Here is a 14560-nt window from a genome sequence, read left to right as displayed (position 1 = left end):
TTCTGTTTTACAATCAGAGGCACCTGTGTACATATGATCTCTTTCTGTAACTAAAATGATTTAGATACCTTTGTCTTGACTGTATATTTTATTGAAAAATAAATTTACAGAAGCTGCAAAAAACCCAAACATTTGGAGCTTTTTTTTAACAGAATACCACCTCCAGTATTCTGTTAGAGTCCTGTGATTAAAAATGAATCTTTACTGCTGCCAGAGGAGTGTAAGTAGCAGTCAGGAGGAAAGACATCAGCAGTGAAGTAAAGTAAAGAAGCAATTGTTGCTGCCCATCAGTCTGCAAAGGGTTAAAAAGCTACTTGCGAACAATTTAAAGTCCATCATTCTACAGTGAGAAAGATTATTCACCTTCCCACGAATGGACGTCCCAGCAGATTCAACCAAAGTAACTGTGTGATATGTTCTGACTCAGACTCTACAGGCCTTAGTTAACATCTTAATTTTTCAAGTTCATGACCCCACAGTTAGAAAAAGACTAATCAGACTTCTGGAACAATGTCCTTTGGATAGACCAGATCGAAGTGGAGATGTTTGGCTATAATGCACAGCACCACATTTGGTGAAATCCAACCACAGCATACCCATACCTACTGCCAAGCACGGTGGTGGAGGGATGGTGATTTGGGCTTGTTTTGCAGCCATGGAATCCAAGACCAAAGTATTCTAGAGTCAAATGTCAGAGTTGGGTCGTGCACGGACAATGATGTGAAGCACAGCAACAAACCTGTGAAAGAAATACTGAAAAAAAAGAGAAAAACCCATCCATTGATGAGAGCGTCGCCGATTTTGAAATGCTTTGGCAGGACCTTGAGAGAGCTGTGCATAAAACCAAACAATTGGTGAACTGAAGAGAGGTTGTATTGAAGAGTGGGACAAAATTCCTCTGCAACAATGTGAGAGTCACACAAAAAATGATTTCTTTAGATTATCTAAAGATGGTTGTACAAGCTCTTGGATCATCAAGTGTACTTCAGTTTCACAGGACAGCACAGTCTTATACACAAGACTATATATATGAATTTGCAGCTTGTCTGGAGTACTGCGTTTACTGCTTTCTTTGTAAGCCATGAAAATGTGGTGTTGAGCCCAGATTTGAAATCCAGTGACCCTGAAAGTGAAATGGCAAACCAGAATTGTGCCTTCACTCATTTTATTGTTTACAACTGAGCTTTTCCTACAGTGACGGTTTCCCAGTGTGGAGCGGTGTAGTTCCTGCAGAACTCAGGCAGAGGAGGCCAGAGCACTCAGAAAATATGTGCTGCATCTCAGCAGTATTAACATTTATGATATGTAAAGCTTAAGTGAGTTTTTTGTGTGTGTGTGTGTGTGTGTGTGTGTGTGTTTTAATATGGTAAATATGTAGCCCAAGGATGACACACATTCATTGTGTAGGAAATTTGCATTTAAATTCTTCATGCCAAGCTTTAAATAAACTCCCTGTTAAAAGCAGATTCAAAGTTGAGCTTCCCAAAATAAGAGAACGTGACATTTCACTTACCTGGACCATGATTCAGGGATGTGAATAGGTTTGGTTTTATTACCCAGGCACCGTTACCATGGATCATCTACACTTGTAACTAACAGCAGCCTTCGTTACATGCATATGAAATCAGTCACTGACATTTGTGTGTGCTTGTGTGGTTTCTTCTGTTCTTTTATTTCATGATAAAATAAAACATTTATTTTTGAACCAGCCCTTTAACATGACTCATTTCTTGAAATACAAGGGGAGCCAGAGTATTTTGGGCCTTCTCTGGCCATACACACATGCACGGACAAACCTCAAAGCAGTTTTACAAACGTTACCAGTGCGTGGCGAGGTTGGATGACTTTCTGGCTTATTAGTCATTTCTCTTTAAATCCAACCAGTCAGTGTAACCTGAATCTGTTGGCACAACCAGTGGTAGGTCTTCACCCTCAGCTGTGGTCATAGTTTGTCCTTTTCTTAATGATGCACCATTCAGATCACACACTTGGTTAATCGTCTGCACCTGGCAGGGTTTGGATGTTTTGCTCAAGGGCACTTCAGAAGGGCTCACACGTGTGGTTTTGATGCAGTCCTCCAAGAGGAAGGCTGTTCAGTTCAAAATTTAAGGTTCCAGGCTTAGGCTTCCAACCACCAGCAACAGCAAAACGGTGATGCTTGGGGGACTCGGGGGATTGGTACCCTTACCTGTCGATGCTTCCAGTGAAGGTGCTGGAATTCCAGTACCAGCTGTGCTACTCCCACTAAATTCTGTCACAGAGGCACGTTTTGTTGCAGCAGTTGTTGTAGTCTCTGTTACACCTCCAGCATTTGCTTCCAGTGTTCCTCCAAGAGACACTCCATCTTTGGGAGACTGCAGGTCTAAGACATCCTGGTCTTCTGTCTTATACCACTGGCACTGGAAGTCTTTCTTCCAGGTTTCAGCTGGATCCGGTTCAGCTGTCTTAGTGTCTGTGTCCGGCAGATCCGTGGCTTTCGCTGCCTCCACCTGAGACTGATGGCAGAAAATTATGTTATCAGTAACAAACACTACTATATTTACTCTCACAGGAAATATTGCAGTTTTTTGGAGTATTAGTCTAAAGTTTTCTGCACTTTAAGAACTACTCAACAAACCTTGACACCTTCTCCACACTTTTCTCTTCCCAATGATGGAAAGAGAAAAGTGTGGAGAAGGAGAGAAACTGATCGGACAGCGCATCATAGTGCAAATAGACAATGACCCATAGCGTCCTGCAAAATCAACCCAAGAGTTTCTAAAGGCAAAGAAATGGGACATTCTTTAAGCAACAGGTCAGTCAACTGATCTCAAGCCAACAGAGCGTGATTTTCAGCGACGGAGGAATAAACTGAATACAGACAGTCTAAAACAAGCAGCAGTGGAAGATGACTGCAGTAAAAAGATAACAGCATCTCAAGGGAGGAATCCCAGCGCTGGGTAATGTACATGGATTTTAGTATTCAGACTCCAACTGATTTTCATCCAAGTGTTAAAAACAATCATTAATATAATATTTAAAATTACATTAGTCTAACCTTTTGATTTAGATCCTCTGAAAATGGGGGCTATACATAAAAACAGCTGTGCTTCATATTAATGAAGTTAATGCAAAATTTTTCGAAAACCCTTGAACTAAAGCTGAAAGTCTACACTTCAATCACATGTTGATTGTTTGATTTAAAATCCAATGTTATGGTGAGCAGAGGAAAAACTACAAAAAAGCATCATTGCCATTAGGTGTATGCACCTAACCGTGTGTACTGAGTGTTGTGAAATCCTGATCTAGTCATTTACAGAAATATAACACGGTGTTCCTGCTGTGGAGGATCAGACTCCACTGCATCCACCTCCTTTGCATCTTAGCTGCCGTCTTCTTGTCTGTTGAACACAGAATATCCTCAAGCGGTCAAACTCCCTGCTGTTTTTGTTCCCTCTGAGATTAGTTTATATTCCCCCTGATAAAGCATACCTGGTTTACTTTAAAATTTTCTTCTTCAAAATTAGCTTTTATGTTTCCAACTTTTCAAACATGCAGCAGGTTAGGAGCGTGCATCACTGCGTCCCTGTAAACTACAGTAAGCAGACTTTGTGAATCAGTTGTAGAAATCTAGGTTTTATTATATAGCCTCTGGTACCACAATGTGTTTGTCAGCCTTCTCCACAAACATGATTTCACTGCGACTACTACATAGTTCATTCCTGACATGCAGGAAGCTGAAGTTTAAATGGCTTTAAATAGTATTTTCTCACCTTTTCAGCCACTGTGGATGGAGGTGGGAGATGGAGATAGGCAGAGCTTTCTGGATTTTGACGGACACATCTACCTCTTCCTTGACAAAGGGAGGCTGAGCAGAGTCGAGCTGCTGTGGTAACGTTGATGGAGTAGGGTCCCAGGACCTTACGGACAAACTCAGCCAGTTCCTGGCACTCTCTCTGGAAAAAGAGAGGCAGTTTGATGTAAACAGGAAAATGGACGAAACTCTCTTAAAGTTTCCTTTATGAAGTTAAGCGTTGTAGCAGACCACAAAAGTTGTAATGCAAACATAAAAATATATGGGAGGCGAGGAGACCAGTTGCCGGAGAGGAATGTTGTCTTATTCGTGTCTGATTTAGGGTTGTAGCTCCAATCACTAATGCACCCCCATACTTTGATATACCTTTATTAGTCCCACATTAGTCTTCCAGCCAACTCAGGTGGCCTTGCATAGAGTGGGAAGAACAGTCTAAACACAGTCCATTATCAGGGTGTTGTTGTTCAGCTCCAGCCTTGAGACCGCAGCTGGCGCCAAAGGGGTATCCGTATGAAGTGATGGTGGTTTTTACGTTAGTGCGAACAGCTCATGAATTTCAAAGCTGTTCTAACAGTCCGACACTGGTCTCTCAATCTCCCGTTGGAGAGCCGCGAGCTTCTCCATGATGTTATCAAACTTACACTCCGTGATGTTGTCATTCTTGTGCTCAAAGAGCCGATTCTGAGAACTCACGACTGCAGTGAGCTTCTCCAAGATGTCATCCAATTTGCGCTCAGAGGTGTTATTTCGAGCGAGCCCCTCCAAGATGTAATCCAGTTTGCACTCAGAGGTCTTATTCTGAGTATTCACGGCAGCCGTAAGCTTCTCCAAGATCTTATCTGTGCTGACTCAATAAGCCCATTTTGAGAAACTCACGCCTCGTCCCATCGTTTCAGTCCCAGCGGGCAGCCTTGTGGGGGTTTGAACAGCCGGTTCCGCTCTCTTAATTCTTCGATAAGTCAGGGCCAAGCCAGCTCCGATCAGCAAGAACCTTGTTATCATGGTTCCGAATAGGTAGATATCTTCAGCACTCAGGCTCACCCAAGCCCAAACTTCTCATTGAGAAAGGGGTGTCAATTGCATTCAGGGACCAGTTGATCAAATCCATAATTCTCTTGTAGGTTTTAGAGAACAGACTGTGAGAGAGTGTTCCAGGGAAAAGTAATACAAAAAACACGAGACTAGACAAGGACACAAGAGGCTAAGCAGGGAAGCTAAGGGAGGGGAGGAGAGGAGAAAAGTGCGACCGCCTTCGTCAAGAGCAAGAGCAGAATTTTGATACCATCAGGGATGCAGGTTTTTGAACTGAGTGCTGATCACAAGTTGAATTGTTCTGCTTATTTTCATTCCCGAGGACAGAAGCCATTTTTTCTACACAGATTTTCGATTCCTCTGACCACAGAAGAGTTTTTCACTTTCCCTCAGTCCATTTTAAATGAGCTTTGGCCCGGAGAGGATATGTGGATTGTGCTCACATATCTCTTTAACCTGGATTTGTAGATGGCCGGGTGAGCTGTGTTCACGGACGATGATTTCTGGAAGTGTTCTTGAGCCCATGCGCTGATTTCCATGACAGAATCGAGCCTGTTTGTAATTCAGGGTTGTGTGAGGGCCCAAATATTATGACCATCCAGTACTGATGTTTGGTCTTGTCCCTTCCACCCACACATTTCTCAAAGTTTTTGGACTCTTTTTGATGATATTATGTACTGTAGATGATTCGATACTAAAAGTCTTCACAGTTTTATGCTGTGGAATGTTTTCCACCTCTCTAAGACCTAAGATGCTCTTTTTATACCCAATCACGTTACTGACCTGTGGCCAGTTTACCTAATTAACCTAATGTTTCCCTTTTCTAGACGTTTGCTGCCCTCACCCCTGCCATCACATTTAAACTGAGCCAATGTTTTTTTTTTAATTTCCACAGTTTGACATATTTTTATGTTCTACTGAAGTAAAATATGGGTTTATGAAATTTGCAAATCACTGTTTTCTGTTTATTTATATTTCACACAGTGTCCCACATTTTTCAGAAGTAATGAGGGTGCAGAGCATGCTGTGGTCTTTATGCACAGTGTGTACCTCTGTTTTAGTCTCACTTCTCTCCCACACGACAACTCCTGCTGTTCCCATGGCAGCACTTTCTCCTACGCTGCTGACCAGATCAGCCTGTAACAAAAAGACGAAGAAAATGTGCAATAAATTAAGCCATGAAAGGTCAATACAATGGCTTTGTAATATTCAGTGTATATTACAGTGGAACTATCTGTTTATTAAGCCATGAATCATAATCCCATAAGGAAGCTGTGAAGCAACAGAAAAACACATTTTCTGAGATTACATTTTAAACTGGAATATGTCACTGGAATTAACTTCTGCACTTCATCTGTTTATGTTTTGCTTGACTATTTAAGTAAAATATGTTTGCTGTGCACTACAAGTGTATATCATTGTATCTTATGTCTTACCTGTGATAAAAAAGTGTTAGTTGAGGCATAAACACTCTTAACAAGAGGAAATACTGGAAGGTCAAACTCTGCCCCGCTTGCAGAAGATATTCGTAGTGCTTCCTTTATTTGACTGGATAAAAAAAGTCTGGCTCCAGGTGTCCCACTCTATAAAAAAGCAAACATAATGCACACACTTTTAACAGAAATAAACGGTGTCATCTTGTGGTGATCAAAGCTCCTTTTCCAGGTTTCTTCTTGACATGGACATGTGTTTACTGTGCAGCGTTTTAGAATTGAAATTGGTTGGTCTTTGTCAAATGCAAAAACACTCAGGTTTTTTTGGCTCTTCTCGGTACTGTATCTCTGAGCTCACAGAGATGTTGGCATGCATTAACTCTGACAGGTAAAAGGTTTCAAACCAGACGTGACCTTCTTCTTTTTTTGGTTTTACACTAGGAGCTGCCTTTCTACAGTCGGGTAGATTTTGACAGCCCAAGAAGTGAAACTGAGCTGGAGAACAGTTTTTGGGACTTGTTCTCTTCTCCCTAGTTTTCCCTCTGCTTGTCTGACAGACAAGCTGAAGTACACATGACAGTGATTAGGTTTTCAGTGCTCCCTAAACACAATGTTTTCTATTATCATAGTTTTATCATACAAATAAAGGTGGGTCATAATAGCAATACATAATAGCAATTACAAGCAAATAAAACTGTTCACTTAAAACATACACGTGGAAAAGTTACTGACCTGCAGCTTCTCCAGGGTGAGGAGAGGGTAGAGGGCAGAGCTTCGTTTCCATAGCCATGAAAGCTCATCATTAAGAGCCATCTCTGCAGGGGGGCACTGGCCGGTGTAATTGGCTAACATGGTTTGAGTTGGGTCGCTATTGTAGCAGCTAGGGTAAGGGGAAAAGCCCCATAATGCTTTGGGTCTTAACCTTTTGACCTCCCGTAGAGTCTCCATCATTACTGACTGGGCTGCTGCCTCGAAGTCCACCTGTGAAAACATGAGCAGATCTTTATGTCTTTTAAGGGGAAATTTCTGTTTTGTGGTCTAAAAAGACTTTGGGCACGTCATCATCCCGACACATTTTATTTGATGATAAACAACAAAATACAACACAAGATGACAGAAATGTACAAGCAGGTCTTATCAGCTCAATGAACAGGACTTCTTGGCAGTATCAGCAGTATTTTTTTGACACTTTGTTACTAGTAGTCTTTTACAAAAGCACATAATTTATTTCCATTTTCTTAGTTGTATCTATGAAAAATGCCAAATATAACACAGTTTGAGAGACATGAAGTTGTACTTTTGCACCAGCAAGGTGATTCCTAAACTGTTATTGGAATAAAACTTGGTATATGTTAGCCTTGTGTGCAGTGTGTCCTTAACACATTTGAGGATTTGGGGTTTGGTTTTTTTTAGCCACACAGTATCATCTAGACAGCATCTAATTGGCACCAGGTTTATTTTTGAGTGTGATAATGATTCCAAACACACTGCCAATACAGTAAAAGCTTGGATGGATAGAAAAGTACACAATGGAACACTACAGTTGATAGACTAGCCTCCCCAGAAGAAGCCAACCCATATGGAAAAGAAATAGCAAAAGCATATATGATTTACTCATGAAAGTGGCCACTTTCTCATTACTTTCATATATTTTTTTTAGTAAGTATACAAAACATACAAGTTTCATTATATAATTTTTCAAGGGATCTTATATGTGTTTTCACTCTTGTATGCTTTTCATACAAGTTTCATACAAGACAGATAAAAACTTTATAAGATTTATATATATCTTTTCCATATGGGAATGCACTGATAAACACAACTCATCTGCGACACATTTCTTTGCAATAGGGGATTCGACACAGCTGGTTGCTTATATTCCTGTGTAAAAGCTTGGTCACTGAGCGCCTCTGTCATTTTGCAATTTAAATTACTTTCCTGCAGCAACTATGAATTTCTGAATTTCTGTTTCAAATCTATGAGGTTCTGTCTGGACTGAATGCAAGTAGTTAATGTAAATTTCTGTTTAATATGAATTTCTTTGTATGTACATTGTAGTTTTGGTTGTGCTGCAGTTACCAGCCACTGTTTACCCAGTAGAACTATAATGTTACAGGAAGAGACCTACAACAGATCAAAATCAATATATATATATATTTAAATACATTACCTTAAAATAATTTATTAAGAGTTTACTACAAATAGTTGATACTATAATTTGATTGACATTTTATTAGCAATATTCTCTGCCTTTACTAAAATGCCTCTTACCATGCTGGCTTTGATAGTACACCAAATACATCTGAAATCTCTTTAGCAGTTTTATTACATAAATACAACTGCTTAGAGTTGCTAAGTGTGAATATGTGGTTAAAATATCTTATTTACACCTATTTATGTTCACACAAATTGTCTAAATTAATGCAAGTTGTGTCTTTTCTAAGGCCAGGCTGAGGTTTAAATGATAATCTCTCTGCTACAAAATGATGCCAAGGATCACTTTGTCCAAGTGAGTCATCACATAAAATACACTCACGAGATAAGTACCAAATTTTCAGTCTGACTTTCTTCTACATTTTCCTTCCTCACATTTCCTCATCATCTTTCTCTTTATAGTTTATTACACTGTTACTTTAAAATCTTGCCTGCTTAATGATGCAACTTTGGTGTGATAACCAAAAGCAAAATAGACCATAGTGGGGCTTTTAGTAGCAGTATTTCTTTTGAATTTTTCATCAAACATTTTTTCTTAAAACAAAGTTGGCTTCTTCCCAGTTTGCCCTGAACTTTAAAATGAACTCATCTTAGCATTTTTACCTTTTCACCATCTTTTCTTCGTGCCATAGTGGCTCTTTATTTCTACCACCTTGGACTTTCCTTACCTTTGACCACTTCTCCACTTCTGCAGGGGTCCAGTTAGGAAAAAAACCCTTGAGCAGTTTCTTTGATGCCTCCACATATAACGCTTGCTTCTCTCGACTCCGCGACCACTGAGGGACCCACTCACCCCAACGCAGTACCCCCAGACCAAGGTACCTTGGGGCAGGTAAAGCTTCCTCTAAGTCCTGCTTCATCTTCTGGAGGTGAGTTTCCAGCCGTGTGTGCTGTGGTAGTCCCCCATTTATTGGCGTGTCTATATCTACAAAGTAAGGGTAGTTCCCCAATGTATCTTCATAAAAGACAGCTACACGGCTGTCCCGTTCCATCCCGAAAGAGCCGGGATCTGGCCGACCAGAGCAGGAAGAATCAGGGATACCCCAGAAGATAATAAAAGGCTGTCCAGACAGGAGAGGGGGGAAGGCTGGCCGCGGTGGAGCAGCTGTACAGATGCCAGCAAAGGCAGCAATCATGAGGAAAAAGAGAGCTGATAAAGAAGCAGAGTGAGTTCTGAGATGGTAAAGTTTCAGTTTTGGTTTTGGCTGTGGGTCTTGATGAGACCGAGGCTCAGTCCACGCCATTGAAGCAGTTCCCTCTCAGGTTCTCGTCTCCTTGAGCCCCTCACAGCAAATCATGTTCCTGGAAAACACAAAGCAGGAGTTAAACTTTATTCTATAAAGAGATGCAGTTGCTAAACAATGTCACCATCAAGTTGTATGCAGCAAGTGATGAACAAGTTATTTGTTGTCAGTTAGTTGTTGAAGGTCATTTGAGCTCATTAGAGCAACTTGAAACATTAAGAATGGTCACTGGGGAATAACCTGTCCCAGATATCTGTGGATCTTAAACATGTATGTAAACATTCGAATTGGCTTTCCACTTGTTTGATGATGCCCTCATGGTGCAGTTTACACATTTGCTTGAGCTCAAGAATACTCACCACATGTTGGTGAGAGACACTAAACAGAACTTCTATTTTACAAGGAAAGTCCAGAAGGAAAGAAACCCACCACCCATGACCAGATGTGCTCATTGACACTGCATCTTCTCAGGACTGTAACTGGCTTGATGGCCATCTTTTTTTGCAGTTGTGTTCATTTTGTTGCAACAGTTAGGATGGGAAACTTTGATCTTATTTGTTAATACATAAGCTTTGCTGATTGCATTTAATAACCAGTACTGATTATTATCACTCAGAAATGCTGAAAAGGCTTTTTAAGGTCTAAATGGTAAAATTTAGATTTCATGTATCAGTCACATTGTACAAAACCCGCTCTTCTTCTTTTACACTGACAAAATGCCCAATGACTAACAGCACAGTAAAATACATTGTTTCATAGATACATTTTCTGGGTTGCAGGGTTTCAAGCAGTCCAAGCAGAGATGTCTAGATGTCCCTCTCCTTTGCCACCTACTCCATTTTGACTGGAACGACAACGAGGAGTTTGCATAATCATGTCTCCCGGCTCTGCCTTGGGGATTCCTGCCAGTAGGATTCCCAAAAACACACACACTAAGGAGGTGCTCAGGAAGCATCTTAATCAGATGTCTGGACCACCTCAGCTGCCTACTATTGGTTTGAGTCCCCGTGAATGACTGAGCTTCTCACCCTACCTCCAAGGGAGACCCAGGAAGAACCTCATTTTCACCGGTTGTGTCTGTATTATATTGGTCACTACCCAGAGCTGTCGTTCATTGGTGTGGAAAGGAACGTATAGGTCAACCAGTAAATGGATAACTTCGCTTCACATTCAGTTCCTTCCAGTACAGCACTGCTGCAGACGTTGCACCAATCTGTTATCAGTCTCCCACAACCTTCTTTACTCCCATGTGAACAACACCCCAAGGTACTACTCTTCCACTCGGGCCAGCAACTCAATCAACCCAGAGGGGGGACTCCACCTTTTTCTGGCTGAGATCCATGGCCTCTGACTTGGAAGTGCTAATTCTCATCTCAGCTGCAAACCACCCCAGTGCAAGCTGGAGGTCACGGCTTGCTGGAGCCCTCAAAAACCATTGCAACAAGCAGGCACAAGATCCTGAGACCAACAGGTCACATCTGTAACCCACTGTTGCTCTCAGAAAGAGACCTCAATCAAACCCATAGCCTCTTTTGATATTTCTACTGCAAGCTTAATACAGCTCTTTTTGATTGATCTGATTAACCCCCTGAAATCCTGAAGGTGCACAACACACAAACACACATGGCACCAGTGGTTTACGCTGAGTAGTTGAGAATCTTGTTAGGTTACAAGAGTGTTTGGTTCTGAGAGAGTAGATAAGAAGTTTCAAATATTTATTTCACCCTTAAATTCATTGATGCTATAAACACTTTTAAATAGTTTTGCTATCTTTAACATGGAGTAAAAATTTTTTTTTTTCATTTTTAACACTCTTTTCCTTAAAGTAACTTTATGAGTCACATTTTAATTTCTATTCAGTGTGACCACTGTGTGACTCGCTCGGCTAATTTGGATCATAATGAAGTGCTAATATATGCACCAAATTATCCCGTCAGTTCAGATAGCTAGAGAAAACTGAGGGGGAAAATAGGAGAAAATTCAAGTCTAGTTAGTGTAGGACCACATTTAAGCATATGTTTGCCTCTCAGCCTTTAAAGATTTTTTTTTTTGTTGTGGGACGCTTTGTTTTAGATTAACACGATTCAAAGCGGCACAAGAGGTACTGCTTTTGCTTCCTGCCAGTGAATGTGCATGAAGTTTTGGATTGTTTGAGTAATTACTATAAGAATATAGTGATTAAAAGTCTAAACTGGGGTGAGTGAGTGGCTTGCTCAGGAATAATGAACTATGAATGCCCGGGTATCCTTTTACATTTCTGTAGAAAAGGAGGGGAGAGCAAGATCTCTTGCAGCTTCTTGTTAAAACAAAAACAAAACACACACACACAAACTAGAAAATAGAGAATTGTCCATGGAAACAATTGTCCAATTGGGAGGGAGAGACACTGTTGTTGTACTCTGAAGGAGTGTTGTTCAGCAGGCAGCGCAAGATATGAGCTAATAAGAACTGAAAACAGCACTTGTGTTGCTTTTTTGTGTAGGCAGAAAAACTGATAATGGAGGGAGACTCTACATTGCTAAAAGTGGCAGAGGAATACTTCTGCTGTGACACCATAGCATCATTATCTGTGTGAACTGACACAGATATGCACCAAGATCTGCTCACGATATAAATACAAAATATAAATTTTTAATGGGGGTAAAGATGCCAGGCAAACTGTCTATTAAATTGGTAGCATGCAGAGATATGTGACTTTAGACAATATCACTGCATCTGTGCCCTAGCATAAGGAGTGGATATATTACACGTTGTTTTTGGTTTTTGTTTTTTTTTGACATTTTAAATCATCAAATTTTTGCCTCCAAACCCTCGTCTTGGACCAGGACCGACATGCCAGCGGTGGATTTGTCTGTGAATCTATGTCCACTCAGTAGGTAGAGACTTCACACAAGGTAGCCATACCCTAAAGCGTACCCTGCTTTATGGTCAATTTTACTATAAATTGGAGTATAATTTACTAAATTAAAATGATGCTGTGTTCAACAAGATTTGAGGCTGTTACAGTATTAAATAAATTAAGAAGTGGAGCCATTTTTTCCTCATAGATTTCTTGGAGCCAGGGGTTTCTTACACATTAGCACATTAGCACACTCATCACACCAAGAAGCAGTGTTCATCTTTTATATACAGTGCATATATACAGAGCATTGGGCATGGATACTGGGAACTTGAGATTTCCAATACTGGAACTGTTTGTCTGTGGAAACCCATGCTATAAAGTTTTTGTATGATGTTAATGCCAAAAGACATGAGCGATGCAGTTATTGAGTCAGCAGAGCACTCGTGACTTTTATGCATTATGCACCTCAGCACTCAGTGACCCCCACACTTTACATGGACCCTCACTTTGTGGGTGACTTACTGTAATTCCTAAATGCCTCTAATTTGCAATAATACCACTTACAGTTGATTATGGAATATCTAGTAGCACTTAGGAACAAACCATTACTACACAAATGTTCGTAAAGACAGACTGCATGGCTAGATGATTTTTATAAACCTGTTGCCATGAGACTGAAAGCACATGAATTCAAGAATTAGGACATGTGGCCCAATACCTTTTGTCCATTTAGTGCATGTCTCTGCAGAATTGTTTTCTTTTTATGCATTTATGCTGATCCTACTGAGATACGGCACCTCTTCTGCCAGAGGTTGTGGTCAAGGTAGGGAGAAAACCATTTATCCAGTGGAGCTCTTGGAATAAAAGAAAAATATTGTTTGGTCTTTAGGAGCAGTGAATTGTACTGGTACACAGTAACATGTTCTGGCAGCTGTACAGTTTAAAAACTGCAAAGCAACCTGACAGACTGTGTGCACATAAATAATAACGAATAGGGCTAATCTTTCTAATCTTAAAAGTACGACGGCTCTTAAACAAACATAAAAGCCTTCAGGAGCCCATTAGTATGTATAACAAAGGTAAGCGTGTCATCTAGCTGGATGTTAGGCCTTTTGTAAGAGGTAATCCTCTCGAAACGAGTGCCATCCTTTTACAGTTTAAATCTAAATTAACAAGAGAAATCTGCAATAACTTAAAGGAAGTTTGTCAGTTTTACTTCACTTTATCAAATTGTGTCCAATTCCTCTGTGTTAACAAGGGCTTGTTGCATTCTTGTGCTTTCCAGACGTTATCTTTTTTTTTTTTTTTGTTCACCAGGTGCTTGTCACATTTTGGTGAAAAATGTTCTAACAATTGCTTGTTAGCAGTGGCAACTCTTCTCGGGAGCACAGATAGCTGCATACTCTCTAACAAGCCATTAAAAAGGGAAATGTCCCACTATTTGAGTGCCTGCTGGGGACTAAGTAGAATTTTAAATGCCACCAGCTTCCCGCAACATTTAATATGCTGCTTGCAAATAAATGCATAAGGATGTCACAGCATCCACTGCCCTCAATACTTCTATACATCTGGTGGTTTTAATTGTCGATACATTTGATCGACTTAGCCAATAAGAAACGTGAAATTAACATAACAAAACTGGAGCGTGAGGTATGGCTGTCCGTCAGGTAATGTCTGCACACACCCCCGTTTGAACAAATAACACAAAGTACAGTGTTTGCACAGCTATGATAGAAAGCTACACTATATGCATTTGTGAAAAACATAGAAAACACTAATGTATTTTTAAACAGCAACTTAACATCTTATCCCATCTCAGATGAGCCAGTTTCGAGAACATTTCCTGCTTAACTATCTCAGATTTGCATAAAAATGTAATGTTGATAAATGTTAACATTTATAAAGATTGCTGTGGAATTTTAGATTCACATCAAATTATTTTAAAGATTCAAGCCTTCCTCTGCGCATTGAAATCGGAGAGTGAATGTGAATATCTCAAAAA

The 14560-nt window shown here is 40.3% G+C and overlaps 1 protein-coding gene across 2 annotated transcripts; it reads right to left on the bottom strand.

The window, feature by feature from the left end:
- Positions 1 to 2098: 2098 nt before the first annotated feature.
- On the bottom strand, positions 2099 to 9716 carry LOC146684318 (hyaluronidase-1). Of its 2 annotated transcripts, none has more exons than XM_085444453.1 (6): positions 9141 to 9716; positions 6991 to 7239; positions 6262 to 6408; positions 5876 to 5962; positions 3753 to 3935; positions 2099 to 2495 (listed from the first exon to the last, which is right to left on the bottom strand). In XM_085444453.1, exons 1-6 carry the CDS (start codon positions 9714 to 9716, stop codon positions 2106 to 2108), a joined length of 1632 nt encoding a protein of 543 aa, XP_085300579.1. In that variant the 3' UTR covers positions 2099 to 2105. The 2 variants fall into 2 exon arrangements, with proteins under 2 accessions (XP_085300579.1, XP_085300581.1); XM_085444455.1 differs by having other exon boundaries at positions 2099 to 2489.
- Positions 9717 to 14560: the final 4844 nt, after the last annotated feature.

The sequence above is a fragment of the Copadichromis virginalis genome, linkage group LG20 (assembly GCF_057382275.1).
Source record: "Copadichromis virginalis isolate Kocher_CV1m ecotype Utaka linkage group LG20, C_Virginalis_male_GT1.1, whole genome shotgun sequence".
NCBI classification, from domain to species: domain Eukaryota; kingdom Metazoa; phylum Chordata; class Actinopteri; order Cichliformes; family Cichlidae; genus Copadichromis; species Copadichromis virginalis.
The sequence above is the reverse complement of the archived record's forward strand: the minus strand, read 5'-3'. Positions and strand labels throughout refer to the sequence as shown.